The 18,825-nt window shown below is 31.9% G+C and overlaps 1 protein-coding gene and 1 long non-coding RNA gene across 3 annotated transcripts in view; both read left to right on the top strand.

The window, feature by feature from the left end:
• LOC145329017 (uncharacterized) overlaps positions 1-18,618 on the top strand; it is a 22,363-nt gene extending 3,745 nt beyond the window's left edge. The window contains exons 5-14 of one of the 2 annotated variants that reach the window (XM_080173016.1): positions 1,888-2,023; positions 2,701-2,780; positions 3,399-3,500; positions 12,807-12,862; positions 13,577-13,628; positions 14,114-14,173; positions 15,295-15,347; positions 15,907-15,958; positions 17,863-17,918; positions 18,535-18,618. In XM_080173016.1, the coding sequence (XP_080029142.1) occupies positions 1,888-2,023; positions 2,701-2,780; positions 3,399-3,500; positions 12,807-12,862; positions 13,577-13,628; positions 14,114-14,173; positions 15,295-15,347; positions 15,907-15,958; positions 17,863-17,909 (638 nt within the window). In that variant the 3' untranslated portion in view covers positions 17,910-17,918; positions 18,535-18,618. Of the gene's footprint in view, positions 1-1,887; positions 2,024-2,700; positions 2,781-3,398; positions 3,501-12,806; positions 12,863-13,576; positions 13,629-14,113; positions 14,174-15,294; positions 15,348-15,906; positions 15,959-17,862; positions 17,919-18,523 lie in introns of both variants that reach the window. The other variant, XM_080173015.1, reaches the window with a different exon arrangement.
• On the top strand, positions 8,215-8,768 carry LOC145329018 (uncharacterized). The gene is made up of 2 exons (XR_013882752.1): positions 8,215-8,298; positions 8,611-8,768. It is a non-coding gene; the product is annotated as an uncharacterized LOC145329018 (long non-coding RNA).
• Positions 18,619-18,825: the final 207 nt, after the last annotated feature.

An 18,825-nucleotide genomic window follows, 5' to 3' on the forward strand; every position in this document is an offset into this window, starting at 1 on the left:
TCCATAAAAGCGAAGCACTGAAACGGTAGGACAAACGGACATTAACACTTGTATAGTGTCTGAACTGAATAATCAGAATATAAAAGTATCGAAAGAGTCGAATCAAAATTGTAAGTAAATTTGTTGAAAAACTGCTTGATAAAGGATAATGTTTTGGACATACTTACATTTTTAGGACTTGATTATAGAGTTGCTTTGCTTATACTATTGTTCTTTGTTGTCCCAGGAATCAATATACCAAAAATCAGATCAAACGGATAATTAGATTACATAAAAATTTGTTGTAAAAAAAGTAGAAAAATCGGTACTTGCTTACATGTGGTAGACTGGAGCACCGAAAACCTCCCCCCCCCCCGCTTAGTTTTGACAAAAATCAAAAATAAGGGGGGGGTAGTTTTTTAATGTCTGGAAAATGGCAAGGAGGAAAAGTGCAGGGAAAGGCAAAGACTTTTTGTTCAAAACCCCCCCCTTAATTTTGAATAAAATCAAAAATAAGGGGGGGGTAGTTTTTTCACTGTACAACACGCCAGAAAGTTGAGTGAGGTAAATCAAGTAAATCTAGTATACCAGAGGGGAAACCTTACTACAGGGATATTCATGTTTTGGGGCATAATTTCCTTATTTATTTATTTATTTATTTATTTTAGTAATTGATGTATCCCTGAACAGAAAATAAGGAGGAGGGGGGCCAGTAAAAGGTTTTAATTTTGTGCGCACAAAATTAAAACCTTTTACTGGCCCCCCTCCTCCTTATTTTCTGTTCAGGGATACATCAATTACTAAAATAAATAAATAAATAAGGAAATTATGCCCCAAAACATGAATATCCCTGTAACAAGGTTTCCCCTCTGGTATACTGGATTTACTTGATTTACCTCACTCAACTTTCTGGCGTGTTGTACAGTGAAAAAACTACCCCCCCCTTATTTTTGATTTTATTCAAAATTAAGGGGGGGGTTAAAAACTACCCCCCCCCTTATTTTTGATTTTTGTCAAAACTAAGCGGGGGGTTAAAAAACTACCCCCCCCCCCCCCTTATTTTTGATTTTTGTCAAAACTAAGCGGGGGGGGGGGGGGTTTTCGGTGCTTCGGTCTTCACATGTAAGCAAGCACCGAAAAATCAACATGTTTAAAATGGACATACGGACATTCTGGTAATGATTATAGAGTTGCTACGCTTTATAAATCGTACCTAACTACTACAGGAGTCATCATGCAAAGTTTGAAATAAATAGGACAATTCTAACATGCCTAAATTAACGAATAAAAGCTATCTATCTCGGACCGTCCCTAATTATAGAAAAACTTCGCTTTTAAAAATTATTTGTCGGGGTTAAACTAACTTTTGGTTGTAACCAAAAGAAAGAGGGTATAAAGGGGAGAAATATTTCACATATATTTTAGCCAAAATTCTAGTATCTTGTTTTTTGGAGTTAGGGATGGTATTACCCCTATACTCCCCCTCTTGTTATTTTCGCTACTATTAAACCTCATTGTCCTTGTAGAAGCTACTCTATAATTACCCATGTCTGTCCGCCCGTCCATCAGTCAGTCCGCCAGTCGGTCCGCCCGTCCATCAGTCTGTGATTTTCTCAGCTGCTATTTAAGATAAAACTTCTTGTCAACATTCACATCATTTAGGAGCATAATTAACTATATAACATCAATGGCGGTCAGACCGCTTTTTAGAAGGATTTTGGCTATTTTATATTTTTCACATTTCCCTCACTTGGTGTTTTGGATCAGATTTTCAATTTTAATAAAATAAGGTTATCAAATATTTATTATTAATTTCAACAAATGCTTTTTAAATATCCTTTTCCGATTTCTTATCCATGATTTTGTGCTTCGCTACTTAAAGATGTTGTCATCCTTGTTTAACTTAAGATTTCTGTGGACAGGCCGAGTATTCAGTTTCTTCTGCTGCTGTTCATTGGAGCTGTATCTCTTCTACCTTGGATAACAGTCCAAATATCTATCAAGATCAATTACATCCAGGAACCATTTGCTACCCGAGCCATAGGTAATTTTTTAAAAGCGATGATGATTCCTGTAACAATTAGCAACACTCTGTAATCGTTACCAGAAAGAACGCTTGTCCATTTCAAACATGCGGATTTTTAACTTTTTTGACAATAATATTTGCATGATATAATTATCCTTTTCATCAGATTTTTGGAATAATAATTCCTAGGACATGTCAAAAAGATTTAATATGATGAACGAAGCATTTTTATAATAATAAAAATGTAAGTATATCTTTATACAGAAATTAGTATTTAAGCAAATTTACAACAAATTTATGTATAATTTTTTTTAGATCTTGTAATCTTTGTTATTTTTGGTTTTATTCTCAAGAATTAGCATAGATTTTTTTATAACAAAATATTATCTTAAAATTTGAATTAGAATTATGAAATATATTATAATTCTTACAATTTAGCAATGGATAGATCTTAATGTAAGTTTAGGCATTTTAGAATTGACCTATTGATTTCAAACTTGGTATAATGATTTCTTCAACAGTAAGGTATGATTTAGAAAGTGTAGCAACTCTATATTCATTACCAGAAAGTTTGTTGGTACCTTAAAACTTGTAAATTGACGGCGTTTGACGGCGAGGCTTACCCGTAAGCCAAGTTACTTAATGAAAGAAATATTTTTTAAAAATTTGATCTTTAATGTATAGCATCTATCTAGATGTAATACCACAGAAGGAACGCTAGTGCCTGAGAGAATAATTTGTACAGAAAATGACAGCGGGGCTTTCTGGAAGTCAGGTTAGTCTGTCTGTTTATTTATCTGTCCTTTTATCTTAGCTTGCAAAGTTTTTACTTCGATTTTGAAGTGATAATCTAGAGAATCCAGAGCATCATCCGTTTTTAATGGGATGCGATATTCTTACATCCAAGGAACATCCAACCGGCAACCAACTCTTGGATTGCAAGACCTTTGTCTGAGGAGTCCTAACCGTGCATGGTGATGGGTTTCGCGTGTTTATGGACCAAGGCATTCCCCATAATCTAACTATTTATGTCGCACAACAGACATATATACGTAGGAACCATTTTCAACGTCTTGAGTTATGACGCGGTGTCAAGCCGATATTCGAACCTATCTCCACCCCGAGACTACTTGTTGAGCCACGGTCGGGGGTTTTATTGACCGTTTTATGTGTGTCTATTTGTCTCTCTGTTAAAGTTTAGGTTAGGTTAGGTGATTGCCCTGCAGGGTCTAGAAATAGGAGAAAAGCTACTAAGAAATTATTACGAAACCCGCAACGTCGTTGTCTTCACATGACCCAAATTTTTATGTCTGAGTTATTGTTTCTTGTTTGATTGTTTTTCATTGTTTTGTTTAGATTTTAGTAAGTTTGTACATAATATTCCTTCTTATAGAGGATGGAACCATTCACGACCCCGCAGGGCTAGATTCCCTATGCCTGTGTCCAACCCTGAATGTTCCAGTTTCCACTGAAACCTCCATGTTTTGCCATCCAGGTATATAAAACTATTAAGTACTTATATTTGCGGGAACTTTTCCAGTATTAAATTTATATTCATAAAACAGAAAAATTTAAATTTATAATAAAGTAAATAAAAGAAAACTTAGTTTTAAAATAATTTGATACTAGCAATACGTGTCTAATGTGGTAGATTCTTCTTATTTAATAATTTATTCCTTTAAGAACAAACTATACATAATTAAATCACATAGTCTTGAAGTATTAATATATACAGTTTAAAAGATAGCACATAAATTGTTAATAAAAAGAGATATTATAATATGTTGTAAAAATTAACTAATTTTATTTGGAGACCACGTAATGTGGTAGATATTGAACTAAAATTTAACAATTAACTAAACATTTTAACCCTTTCAGGACGATAATTTGAAATAAAAATATTTTAAAGAAAGAGAGGTAAAATTATAAATACTTTAATACCTTAAACAGGGATAGGACAATGGAAGAAAAAGATTAATATTCAATCTAGCTAATAGCGGGATAATTTTAGAAAGCCACCTCTAGTATATCATATATGAAAATAAGACTGTATCCACGCCTGAAAGTTGCTTGAATAATATCGAATGATATCGTTGCCATGATAATTTTTACTAGCAGGGCTTGGCAGCCTTGCGTCATCCGCGACTAAGCCTCAAATTTGAACCCGTTTGGATGGTTTGATGTTTGAAAAAATGAATTGCCCTATATTGGTCATATTTAGACTTCCAGCTGATTTTTAAAATTGTAAAAGGTTGATTTCCCTGAGGCCTACAGGCTGCAGACGCGAAGCTCACGAGCCCGGTATTAGATATCTTGTCGATAATATGTCATGACTAATTCTATAAGATCAAAGTTATCTGTTACAAAAGTACGGTGAGACAGTCAAATTCTAAATGTAGAAAAGCATCACAATAGAAAAATCAACATTATAATTGTTTGCTAATGACCTAAATAGAAACTGTATCACATGGATGGAGAAAAAGGTAATACAAAATAGTTTTGGAATATAAAGAAGACAATGGCTGATAAACTGATGTACACCCCCAATGATTTTACACAAAATTACCCATTCTTTAGATTACACTTAGTGGTTGAAGCATTTGGACACTCAAATTAATGAACCTACCAATCAAAATTCAATAGAATATCCCAAAGTTGTTATGCCAATGTATAAGAAAACGTTATTATAAACATTGAAAACTTGTGTAATATACAGCCCAATGTCCCATTCTTCCCTGTAAAAAAATAAAAATGAAATATCTTGGCAGACAAATAGATAAGATAGACAGACATACATATAAATAGACAAAATGATTTATTAAGAGTAGGGTTGGGCCGGACATCCTGTCTAGCCGGTTAGCCGGCCATTTTTAATATCCGGCCGGATACCGGATATTAAAACTATCCGGTTACATGATATCCGGCTGATTTTTGACGACGGATATCTGGTAAATTGCCGGATATCAAACGTTGGCCAGATATCCGGCCGGAACCGGATATCCAGCATTATAAATCAGCCGGATATCCAGTATCCGGCCAAAAAAGTATCCGGCCCAACCCTTATTGAGAGGTAGTCAAACATTACATAGAAATATAGACAGACAGATGTAAAGACAGACAGACAGACAGATATACAGACACACAGATAGACAGACAGACAGATAGACAGACAGACAGATAGAAAGACAGACAGATAGACAGACAGACAGATAGACAGACAGACAGATAGACAGACACACAGATAGACAGAAGGATTATCAAATAGATAGCAAGACAGATAATAAAATAGTCCATTAAAAATTGTAACGGAGACCTAAAGTTATAAAGTTTTTAGAAATGTTTAGCTCTAGTTTTAACTTCTTAGTAAAACGTAAAAAAACATTTGATTTTGATATTTTGCAAACATCTTTTGCGTCAATTAAACCGCAAAAAATGTATTGATAAAGAAATATGTGCTTTACAAGTGTGCTTTATTTCAATATTTTTTGCTTCGCTTATAACATTATACTTTGTTAAAAATCAGCATGTCTAAATGATAACTAACTACTAAATAAATCACAATCCAAAGTTTTAAATCGATAGGACAATTCTAACATGCCTAAATTAACGAAAAAAGCTATCCGTTTCTTACATGCGGATGGACGTACTAACCCTAATTATGGAAAAACTTCACTTAAAAAACATGTTTGTTCTTAACATGTTAGCTACCAGAAGCTGCAGTAGAAGGTGCAGTGTTTTTAAGAAAACTAGGATGTCAACATTTAACAAATATCAATAAATAATCCAATAGGCCCAAACGAATATTAACCATTACATTCAGTTGATTTTTTTTATGAAGCAGAATACTTTTAAAACAACTATCCATTATTCAATATGAAACTTTAACATAATGATTTACCATTTATTAGGGGCTAAAAGAAAAAAATTGGGTGGTGAGTAAATGGGGGGGGGGGGGAGTGTCCGTGGTACCCACCATAAAAATAGTTATATAGTTACAAATTCTCAGGTATAAGCCAATGGCCGGTAAATCGTTTAACATCCCCAGGGACAAGGGAAGTTCTTTCTGACCAATAATTCTATTAAAATTATGTAACTTTATCACGAAACCTATATGAGTATCTAATATTATGAATGGTTCAACTCTTATAAAAATCGGCTAGTAGTAAACTACTTTAGAGTATAAATTCGCTAAACCTCATCAAAAAAAGTGTACACTATTAAATTTGAAAACAGCTGAATATTAATCAAAACAAACAATCCATTGAACATTAAATTTCAATTTTCAATTTATGGTCTAATTAAACGATAAAATTATTTTTTTCTTCCATAATTATTTATCAAAACAATGCCCAATAGATCGTGTTATATTTTTGTGTGAATATATATTCATAAAAAAATCCAACAAAGATTTCGGAACATGGCCTGTTATTCGTTAAATTTTTGAATACACGTTTATATCATAGGTGATAATTTAATGCATTGCAAACAAATTGATAATATTTCAGCTATATCAAGTAAAGTGATTTTTAATTATACTATTTATGTAATAATTTCAGAAATGTTTGGTAAAATGTAATCAGTTTTAGAGATTGCAAGAAACAATGCCTTGCTGGTAACTATTTTAATTAACATTTATCAACCAGAGGCGTGCTGAAGGGTGTGTTTTATTTCAAATGGATAGGAATAATATTGACTTATTTTAGTAGCGAAGCCACCATCCAATTCTCGTCGTCAGTCCGTCTGTAAGTGCTTAACACTATGAGGGAAATTAGGTTTACTAAGCTACTGTTAAAGCTACACATATGAATTTTTGTCAACTTTCCCATCATTCTAGCGCATATTTGAGCAAATAACATCCATAGCAGCCGGACTGCTTTAAAGCAGCCTTTTAAGTTTTCTAATATTTTGATTTTAATATATTTTTGTTTTTAATCATATTTTCAAAAGTTGTGTGGGTAATAGTATCAAAATTAGGTTCCCCGTAGTTCTAAGAATTTTGTATTATAACAAATGGACTAAAGGACAAGTGGCTTTATTGTTAAATTTTACGTTTATTTTATTTAACATCAAAAGGTTAGTCAATTTAATTTCAAAATATAAAAACAGATTGACAAAAAGACATACTACGTCATTTATACACATGAGCTATTCTAAAACAAGGTTGATAATTTTTTTAACCGTTTCAAATATTTATTTCCATGAAATGGGTTTAAACTTCTCTAACTAAATATTAGTAAAATATTAGTATTTTTATTGAAAATCATACTCTTACAATATTTTTTTTCTAAAATGGCAATTTTTACTTTCTTAATTTTTTTTGCGTACTTGCGTAAAAGTTAATTTTTCTATAGAATATCCGGGAAGGGTCCCTTTCGTGGCAACACCCCTTAAGAGGCGATTCTTCGTATTTTCAAAATGACTTTAAATAGGTTATTTTAGGTTAGGCTATGTTATATTGGGTTAGGTGATAGCCCCTCAGGGTTAGGCAATTGGCCCTGCAGAAATAGGAGAAAAGCCACTTTGAAAATAATAAGAATCGCCCCTTAAGGGGTGTTACCACGAAAGAGACCATACCCGAATATCCTTGATCTTCAAACAAATATTAAATATTTGATATTAAATACAATCCGTGGGACTGCCTTTTTAAAAGCAAAGCTTTTCTATAATTAGGGTCGATCCGTCCGTCCGTGCGTACGTCAAAGTTAGCTCTTTACGTTAATTTAAACAGGTTAGAATTGTCCTATCGATTCCAAACTTTGCTTGATGATTCCTGTAGTAAATAGGTACAATTTAGAAAGCGTAGCAACTCTATAATCAATACGAGAATGTCCGTTCATCCATTTTAAACATGTTGATTTTTAACTTTTTTGACAACAAATTTTTGTATGTTAAAATTATCCGATTCTTCTGATTGTTTGAAAACTGATTCCTATTCCAACAAGGTACAATGTTATAAGCGAAGCATCTCTATAAATAAGTCCCAAAAATGTAAGTAGGTCCTTAAACAGTATCATCTATTAATGCAGTTTTGCAACAAATTTACTTACAATATTGTTTGTGCTGATGCATTTAATATTCTGCTAATTCAGTTCTAACAATCTACAAGTGTTAATGTTCGTTTGTCCTTCCATTTCATAGCTTCGCTTTTATGGATGTTGTCATCCTTGTTTATATTTGAATTTTTTCTCATAATATTACTTTGTTAAGGTTGGACCTTGAAAAATAGAAGAGATTTACAAAAGGAAGTTATACCTGAGGCTATTGATAATGACGAGATGGATCAATTGGGTTAGGTAAGATTAATACGTTTTTGTTTTGCTTTAATTCCTTCCCTCCACTTAAACTATTTTGATACTTATGTCTACTAATGTTCTTTATCTCAACATATTTATTATAAATTCTGCATCAATTTTCTGTGGAAGACACCCTTTTTTATTAAGACTATTGCTATAAATCATTAAAATCTTTATGTTTTATCTACAAGTTAGAGAATCTTATACAAAGACAATGGTTAGACAAACAAATATGATTATAGCAGTTCTGCTAAAATATCATGCATACAATCTTATTTGTGTAAGAAGAAATAATTTAGATATTTGTTCTAGGAGAATTAGTAGAAGACAGCTAAGCACAGCCAATGAAGATATACGAAAATGTAAGAAGAACAAAAGAAATATTTGAAAACTTTCATGGGCCAAATTTAAAGCGGGAAGGGGTAGTTAAAGGGTTAGTGGGAAAAATTATGGAGGAAAATCCTTCCTGGGTATAACAATAAAAAAGTACTTAAAGGACGCCTGCAAGAAATAACACGCTTTAACTGCTGAAAGACTGCCACAAGTAGACCCAATACCCCAAATTTAAAGCCTTCAGCTTCAATTACAAAAAAGTTCTAGGCATTTCAAAATAGCATTTTATGTGCAATGGAATTTTTGAGAGATTTCTAATGCTCATAAAAGAAAAAAACAATATTAAATTACATTGCCTAAACATAAAATTATAACCTTATCTTTGTCAGAAACTTAGATTGCCTGTAACTGATTACATTTTTACAATAAAAACACCACATTTCACAGTCAAAATCTATGAAAAAAATTCGATTTAAATTGCATTTTTAAACGAAAATCAAAGCGGAAACAAAGGGGTAAACTAATACAAGCTTAGTTGTGATTGGTTGTTAAGCTGATTCAGCCTTCTGATTGGCTACAGTACATTCGGTACAACACAAGAAAAACTTAATTTTTTAAAATGATTTTGACTATGAAATGGGTATTTTTATTGTAAAAATATAATTAGTTACTGGAAACCTAAATTTATGACAAAAATAAGCTTAAAATTTTGTTTCTAGGCCACGTAGTTTAATTTCAAAGTTTTCAACATGAGCATTGCAATTCTTTCAAAATTTTCATTGTACATAAAATGTCATTTTAAAATGCCTAGAACTTTTTTGTTATAGAAGCTGAAGGCTTCAAATTTGGGGTATTTGGTCAACTTGTGGCAGTCTTTCAGTAGTTAAAGCGTAGTATTTCTTGCAGGCTTCCTTTAAAGTAGTAAGACTCAACACGTTTACAAGGTCCTTTAGAAATAGGAAGGGGGGGGGGGGTTAATGCAACTATCTCGTAATCAATGATTAAATGGCACTTAGAATCCGAATTTCATTACGAAACTTATCAATACTTGGTATGTATATTGGTTATAGCTTAATCGTTTAGCTGTTTTTTTGCTATTTTTACGGCAAATCTGTCATAAATTACGTAGGAATCAACAGCAAATAGTACCAGCAAATACTGGCCAGAACCGTTTTGGAGAGGCAAAGAGGATTATGTGGAGATTGGTTTCGTGATGGATTTGCCCTGAAAATAGCCAAAAAATGGCTAGTTGCTACTTTTCCAACATTTTGTTCAATTTAGGGAAAATAGACCTATCTAGGATTACTTATGCCAAGTTTCGTAACGAAATCTGGATTCTAAGTGCCATTTAATCATTGATTACGAGATGGTTGCATTACCCCCCCCCCCCTCCTTTTTAAAATTGTAAGCTCTGATTAAAACCTTTCTTAAATTTGACCGCATAGATGCTATAAATCAATTTCCTTTAAGCTTTTAAATGATCAAACAAATTAAGGTTAAGAAGAATCAATAGCAATATAAAATTATCCAAATAGATATCTTTGAGATCATTTAAACAGATTGGTACAAATATCATTGAAATAAAATGTCTTCTTAGTGGCCAAAAAATTAGCCAGTTGTACTTGAATTAAAGGCTATGATTTAACATTTGTAATAGCTGTAGCCTGTAGATAGCTAGTTTAGAATATTACAGTTCTACACAATAGTATGACTTACTTGCATTTTAGGATTACAACTGAAAAAATGGTTCGGGTGGGTTTCTAAGAAAGGGTGTTTTAAGCTAGACAGGAAAACAATTAGATTATTTTACTGCATTGATATTTGTTATAAAGGTCAGCAATTACATAAAATAAAAAAAATAAGCTATTTCATGAATATATTTTACTAAAATTTGTAATCATTTATAATTTATTGTTACCTATGTATTGTTATCATTTTTAATTGTTTTGTTAAGTTTCTTAATTGATATGTAAATATATCATTAATTTAAAAACATTTTTATATATTATTGTTTAATTCAAAATAAAAGGTTAGTTAGTTTTGTCTAAGTCCGTATTATATTTTTTAATAGCCTCGATCTAGGGGCTTTTTATTCAAATAGGCAGAAGGTGACTACAAAAATAATTTTAAATCATTTCAAGACCTAAATATCAAATTAGAATGGCCTGAAACCATTACTAGACCTATTTTAAGATTCTCTCAAAGAGAGAACGTAATCGGTTCAGTAGTTATTGTGATCTTAAGCTTCAGACAACAAATCCTTAATACAGTATATTAGGACTAGTGGCTAGGGGACTCTATCTCCGAAGGGGTAAGGAGGTGGAAGACAAATAGCCTAAAACTATCCCGAGATCTATGTGAGGCTTTACTGTAAAGGAGGACCATATCGGTTCAGTGGTTAGCAGTGGTTAGCAAGATCTCTACTGACAAAAAAATTATAACTGGTAGGAGGGGGAAAAGTCGACCTCATCCCATTTCAAATTTGAGTTTAAAAAGAGTTAAAAAAATATTTTTGGGGGGAGGGGGGTAAAGACACCCTCTCCAAAAATAGTTTAAACCTTCCCAGGAACTATAAGAAGCTTCACAGTAACAGAGAACAATATCGGTTTAGCAGTTAGCGAGATCCCTCAGGACAGACAAAAAACGCTTACTACTTTATATAATAGGATGACGATGATATCTTTTCAAAGATAAAGTTTTTTGCATGCCCATTTTCCTTTAGTTTGTCTGTGTTTACTTACATACATTAAGATTTATCATCTATAATACAAGATTTAAAATATTTTTGTGCAAGCAAAGGAAAGAAAATTTGATGCGCTTTGTTAAATATGTAGTTTATAATCTGGACGCTAGGTGTCTCAAACAAAAAATATAATATGGGTCAAAGATAGATAAAGTACATAATTAATAATCATTGAACATACATGTGTTTTGAAAATTGTTTATGATACAATTTTATGAAAAAAAAGTAAGAACAAGAAAAAAAATTAACTAGTCAACTGTATACTTGTTAAATGAAATAAATGGTTCTCTATTTTCAGAATTTTGATTAGATAGGCTTATAGTAATATTGTGGTCAACAAACCTGACAAAATCAAGTTAGTATTGCATCATGAATTGATCTTTGACGATCATACTGAAGCTAAAAGTTGCTCTAGCTGCAAACTGGAATAATTTAGATTATGGTGAAATATTGCCTTTTACTATTGTTTGCCAGAATAGCCTTCCCTTGTCCCTGAACATCCCTAATGATTATACACAAAATTACCCCTTGTGTAAATTACAATTGGTTGTTGAAACGTCTGGACACACAACTTAAAGATTCAATTAATCAACATGCAAAAGGTTCCCAAAGTTGTTATACCAACAAATAAGAAAACGTTATTATAAAAACTTTGGGGACTATTAGAATAAACAGCCCAATGTCCCTACAGATCCTTTTATTTTATATAATTATAATCCTGTTAAGGATTGGTTTTAAATTTTTCAAGAACAATTTAAAATTAGTTTTAATGTACTTACAAATGAGTTGTAATTTACAGCTGCCAAATTGACCGACATACAGACACATAGAATTTGTAGAAAATATGCGCTGCTAATTAACAACTTAAGGGTCTGGCATAAAATAAAAAACAGTTATTAAAAGCGAAGCTTTTCTATAATTAGGGTCGGTCCGTCCGTACGTCCGTCCGAGATAGTTAGCTTTTATTCGTTAATTTAGGCATGTTAGAATTGTTCTATCGATTTCAAACTTTGTATGGTGATTCCTGTAGTAGTTAGGTACGATTTAGAAAGCGCAGCAACTCTATAATCGTTACCAGAATGTCCGTACGTCCATTTTAAAAATGTTGATTTTTTTACTTTTATAATAACAATTTTTTATGTGTTAAAATTATCCGATTGGTCTGATTTTTTGATTACTGATTCCTATTACAATAAGGTTCAATATTATCAGCGAAGCATCTCTATAATCAAGTATTAAAAATGTTAGTATGTCCTTAAACAGAATTCTGTATTTAAGAAGTTTTGCAACAAATTTACCTATAATTTTGTCAAACTTATATTTTCATGTTTTGTATATTCAGTTCTGACACTCAACAAAAGTTAATGTTCGTCTGTCATATCGTTTCAGAGCTTCGCTTTTATGGATGTTGTCATCCTTGTTTTTATTTTAGAATTGGAAGCCACAAGCGAAGGATATTGGAAGCTGGGGTACAACATTACTCATTGCAGGAAATATATACACATCTATTTTTTATAAGCGCGTCTACTTGTTAAGGTAAAACAATAGAGGGAGAAGGGGTTAAATTACTGCCCCGTGGACCCTTACCGCCTTTTAATTGTGTCTTTGAATATCAGCCAATAGCATCAGATATTAACACAATCAAGTCGCTATAAAGAGCAGAAAGCAATTTGCTAGCAGACGAAAAAGGTTCCCAACATGAATAAAGGTAGTTTTCTGGATAATATATGTATACATATACATTTATTGTCTACTTTAACCTTAAAGTTAGCTTAATAACCATGTTTAAAACACTATGAAATAACATGTTTTTGATGTCTTAATATCTACAACCGATTTTGGATGAAGGTTTTACACACAATATGTTCGTGGCTATCCAAACTATCAAATAATCTCCCGTATCTTACAACGTATGGGAAGGTTGCGTGAATATATACTCGAGACAACATGCAAAAACTATCTGGGATCTAAAGGGAAAGGCCAATGGCCGAGAAATTGATGTCACCAATGATGATTCACAAAATTACCCCTTTTGTAGATTATAATTAGTGGTTGTAACGTTTAGGCACTCAACTAAATGAACCAACAAATCAAAATTCATTAAACGTCCCCAAGGTTGTTAAGCCAACGAATAAGTATATAACTTTTGGGACTGAGGAAATTTTCTTCGAACCCAAATGTTTTAATGTGTATAAATAATTTAGTATGGTGTGTGATGGTAATAACTTGATACCATTAGAGTGTACAGTTGAGGGTAAGTAGTGCATTCAGTAACAGTTTTTAGAAGCGAAGCTACTGAGCAAGTCCTAGTAGTCTGTTGGTCAAAAACAGCTTTTGGGTATCATCTTTTAAAATATCTCTTTTGTGTTGGTGTCAACATTTTTCGTTGAAATTAAAACTAAATCTAATCTACAACTATTTCTGTTTGTTTAGTCCTCGAAAAAGATCTGTCTACATATTTTTAATCTACATACAGAAGGGGTAATTTAGTTCATTATCATTGTAATGTACATCAATATATCGTCTAGTGTCATACAGCTTATACCAACAACGAAATTAATTCGGGGGAAATCACGAAACCCATACGTATTTTCAGCTGTCGTTCAGGGGGGGCAACACATAATAAAATTGACGACCTATACATCTGCCCCCCAAACATTATTTTAGATTATTTTGCTTGTTGGTTATAACTTATTCCTGATTTTCTTATCCCTTAAGATCCCTAAAATTTGATTTTAGCTGATGCTGACAGATCAATGGGAAGTATTCATGAAACAAGTTGGACCATTGAATATGCAGGTTAACTTTATTTGATATCTATCTGTCTGTACGCTAACCGCTTGACCAATTTGGTTTTCCCTTACAGTGAAATTATTTAGAGGTCCCGGGAAGGTTTATGACTATTTAGGGGGAGGGCACCTCCATCCTCCCTAAAACTTTAAAATGGAAATTAAAGTGTCAACAACTCACCCCCTCCCCTTCTTCCCTCAAGTGCCACTAGAAGTCTCTAGGGGCATATCCACTAGTATCCTTAATAATAATTATACAAATCATGAAAAACTTTGGCGATTTTGATCTTATTTGGGTTGCACAAACTAGCAGTGTTCAAACTTATCCTCCAATTTTAAATCTCAAGGAGTAATTAATCTTAAAAATTGCAGGTGTTGAATAATTGTGTTCCTTTTGTCTTATCCCTTAAGATCCCTGTTTGAATCTTAATATACATATATCTGTATTATGGACGTATAGCGTATTGTAGCTAATTATAGATTAGTCTTGCAATTCTTACCATCAAAGAACTTCACTTTATATTGTTGATCAACTTTTATTTAAACATAAAATGCAAGTAGGCAATAATATTATAACTGATACTTTAAATATATATTTATCCTGGGTTGGATTTATAAAGTAACTGTGGCGTCCACACCAAGGGACTCGAGCCTACAGCTACAGGGGCGAAGCTAGCTATGCAAGATTCAAATACCAACTAAAAAACCTTGGCTTTGCACATAGTTATTTGCAAGCCGCAGCTTGCAATATCATGACAGCTACTCCTTCAGCCCTTATTCTTATTTATGAAGCTTCTTTTTAATCAATCCCACCTATCCTTATATTATAGTAATAGGATATCTACTGTGTATCTATCTATCTGTACCGTAGGATCTCACAAAGTGCTGAACCAGTATATATAGTGATTCTCCTTCTCATAGGTCAGGGGGAGGTTTATAATTTGGGTGGGAGAGCCGCCATCCTCCCAAAAGGAATAGCCTTTAAAAATATAATTCCCCAATAAATTTTTATTACTTTTTCTTTAAAACTAAAGATTAAAGTGGGAAGGGGCACACCCCCCCCCCCCTCCATCTAATTGCTTCTAACGGACACTTGGGGCGTAGCCGCTAGTAATATATTTTCCATTATAGGTGAAACGATAACACTTCCCCAAGGAACAGACTGCTTAGCTTGCAGCAAACAGGCATTTCATATATTTTTTAAAACAAGAAATTTTTTTTATTATCCAACCTAATGTAAAATATATAGAAAACATTCATAAGGCATCCAACTTTTTGAATATAAAATCTTTGATATTGAACAAAATTTGAGAAAGCCCCTCGGTTGATGCTTCTGTATATATGTCTCACGGCTGTGGCTGAGCTGCGGCTGCCGAGCCCAGTTTAATAATGTTTATTTTGGAGGGGGTAGTAGCATAATTCATTGGCGACAAACAGTCAGAAGAACAGACAAACAGACTGACTTAAACACTTACAGAGAAAAACAATAGAGGTGGAAGGGGTTAAAGGGAAGACCCTGTGCTGACTTTCAATTGGGTCTTTGAAAATCAACAAATAGCGTTGGGAACATAAACACATCCAAGTTGCCTCAAAAGAGCAAGTTGCAAGCAGACTAAAAAGGCCTCCAACAGAAGGGTCGAGGTAGTTTTCTGGTTATAATTCTATATCTATAGATTTTTTCAAACACGTATAATAAACCTAAAAACGCAAGTATTATCTCTCAAATGTGTAAAATGACAACAGAATTGTGAAGAATCAAAATCGCAACATTCAATATCACTGAAAGAAATTAAACAGCTCACGGTTGATTTTTTATTAAATGAATAAGTTAGGGTACAATGTTTGGCACTTTCAATATAAGTAAATGATAATAACAAAGCCACAGAATACGATAATACCTTCAGAAAAATCGATGAAAATAGTTTTCATACTAAATTTTGTTTTTTTTTTATATTTTTTCTAAAATGTCATGACAGAAGATGTAAAATGTCATCTTAGTTTTTTGAAAGGATTAATCTTCTCTGAAATCTAATTTATCAAAATATTTTTTTTGGTAAATGATTATACGATATATGTCAAACATTTTATCAAAAAGAAATATTTAAAATTGTGAGGTAGAAACCTGAATAATTTTTCTTGTGGAAATAGCTTTCTGCAAATGTTGATAAACATATGTCTGCTAGCATTAAGATGTTTGTACTGCCAATACACGTTGGGTTTTATTTAAATAATTTTTTTAAAATGTTCTTTTTTTTACCTCGTATACTAATAACGAAAATCTGATTCACTTATAGTCGGAAATTCATTATGAAACAGGGGACATGCACAAAATTTTTGAGCCCTGATCAAATAGGAGCTGAGATAATAGGGGGGCAGGCGACCGACTGATAAGTGTTAAATAGAAGTTGATTGAATATTGGTTGGAAAAGGTGATCATTAACCACCCCCACCCCCCCCCCCCACCCCCCCAATCGACTAAGACTCGCCTACGGCCCGATCTTTTAGGATTGCTTTGTAATTCACATTTTTGAAAGTCTTTCAACAGTATACACAGCAAATTCTCTCTTTTTTAACTAACTTTCCGAACAATATACCTAAAGCATTTGAATTAACAAAGGATATGCTAATATTTTTACCATTCAAGTTTATTTAATATTCTAATAAATAGCGCAACCCTCCAAGTTATGGCTACTTTTCATGAACATATGATCTAAAGAATAAGCTCTGACGCAATGTCATGTAAGGATATTATAATATTCATTAAAAAAATTGTTATTTTTGCATATATGTTACATTTTACAGTGTTTTGTGGCTCAAAAGAAAGACAATTAAAATTTATTTCATATTATATAGTTTAAATTGCATAAGATAACCTAGAAATAGTAAAAAAGTCCCTTTCTTTTTTTGTCGTAAAACAGAAATTAACAAAGATTTTTATTAAAAAACACCTTAGTGTAAAAATTAAAAATTCTAAATATGGTCACAAAAAGATTCAATTAGTTTATTAAATGTTTCATTTTCAGCAAATGACGATTAATCTCTATTACAAAGAATAAAGTGTAAAAAGATATTCTCGTTTTAATTTTAAGCAACTTAAAATGCATTTTAATACCTTTTAATGATTTATTTTTTAAAACATCATTTTATAAAATGTTATTGATTTTTAAAGTTTTATATTAGAATGTTTTTAAATTTTGTTAACATTTTGTTTTAAATGTAGAAAATTGGTAATTCTAAACATTCAAAAAATGATTTTATTAAATTTTCATCACTTAAATTGCATGTTTGATGAAATTTTCAACTGATAATACAAGAAAAATCGTTTAAGTTTTATTATATTTTACTTTGAAATGTTAAAAAATATAATTATTGTCAAAAATGTGGAAGTTATACTTTCCTCAAAAAAAGACCTAAAACATGCAAATTAACACGTGTAATGAGATTTTTTTTCTTTCAGGTTTAATTTTAAGTAATTATTGATATTTTTTGTAAAAAGGATTTTATATAAAAAGTTTTAAAACTCGAGTTATGTAGTGGTTCTAAAAAAGCTTGCGAATTTATGCAATTTTCTTGCAAAAAAAATTTTCTAGGATTTTAAAAATAGCATAGGGTGTTATTAGACGTACTTACAGATACAATTGCTAAGTCATTTTGGCCAAACACTAAAATAAAGTTTTGACATCTGAGGGACCATACGTGAGCTAGCTGAACAAATCAAGATTCAAAGACAGAATAATAATGGATAATATTCGTAAGTATTTACAGGGACCAGGGATGGTTTATCTTAAAGAAAACTGTTTTGCCAGTCAAAAATCATTTAGTTTATTTTAAATATTGTAATATTTTTAATTTTGCACTAATAAACAAATTTGTCATAATAATAATAAATTATGGCTGGCGAATACTTTTCCTTCAGATGAACCATTCGTCGTGCCTGGATATTTAAAAGCATTACGTCATTCGAAAACAGATTAATCTTCACCCAATTCACTTTACACACACTTTCAAGCCAGATAAGAACAACATTTTATGGTAAAAGTTGACGTAAAATATAATAGAGGGCACACGAGCTAATGTAACTTTGCTCAGTGGGTGGAGACCATGATATTGTATTGGGTCTTTGAAATTAAATAATAGCGTCGGATATATTAACACAGCCAAGTCCACACAAAAGAACAGAAAGCAATTTTCTAGCAGACGAAATGGCCTTTTCCGTTTGGGCCGCATTAAATCCAAATCTTATATTTTATAGAAAATTATTTAAAATGTTTTATGGGTATCTTTATCAAATAGTTTTCTTTAAAAAAATTGATGAAAAACAAGGTAGATTTAAGAATATAAAATGTTTACATTTTTTCAGGTAGAAATAAGAAGAAAGCCAAATTATTTTTAAGATGAATGTATTGTTATATTTATATCTCTGATGTTTTAATAAATAATTACTTCTGTTTTTAATTTTTTTTTAGTTTTATTACAAAAGGCGATCCCAGCTTTTATCATTACTATTTTGCATGGAGGGAGGGAACATTGGAGTGAAAATTATGCTAGAACTTATAAAGATTGTTTGGTTTCTATTTCTTAAATCTTAATTAAATGATTTAAACTATTCTAAACAATTTTATTCTACAGAAGGGATAATTTTGTTTAATATAATTGGATATG

Source organism: Acartia tonsa, chromosome 9 (genome assembly GCF_053477335.1).
Source record: "Acartia tonsa isolate MP-2025a chromosome 9, ASM5347733v1, whole genome shotgun sequence".
NCBI lineage: Eukaryota > Metazoa > Arthropoda > Copepoda > Calanoida > Acartiidae > Acartia > Acartia tonsa.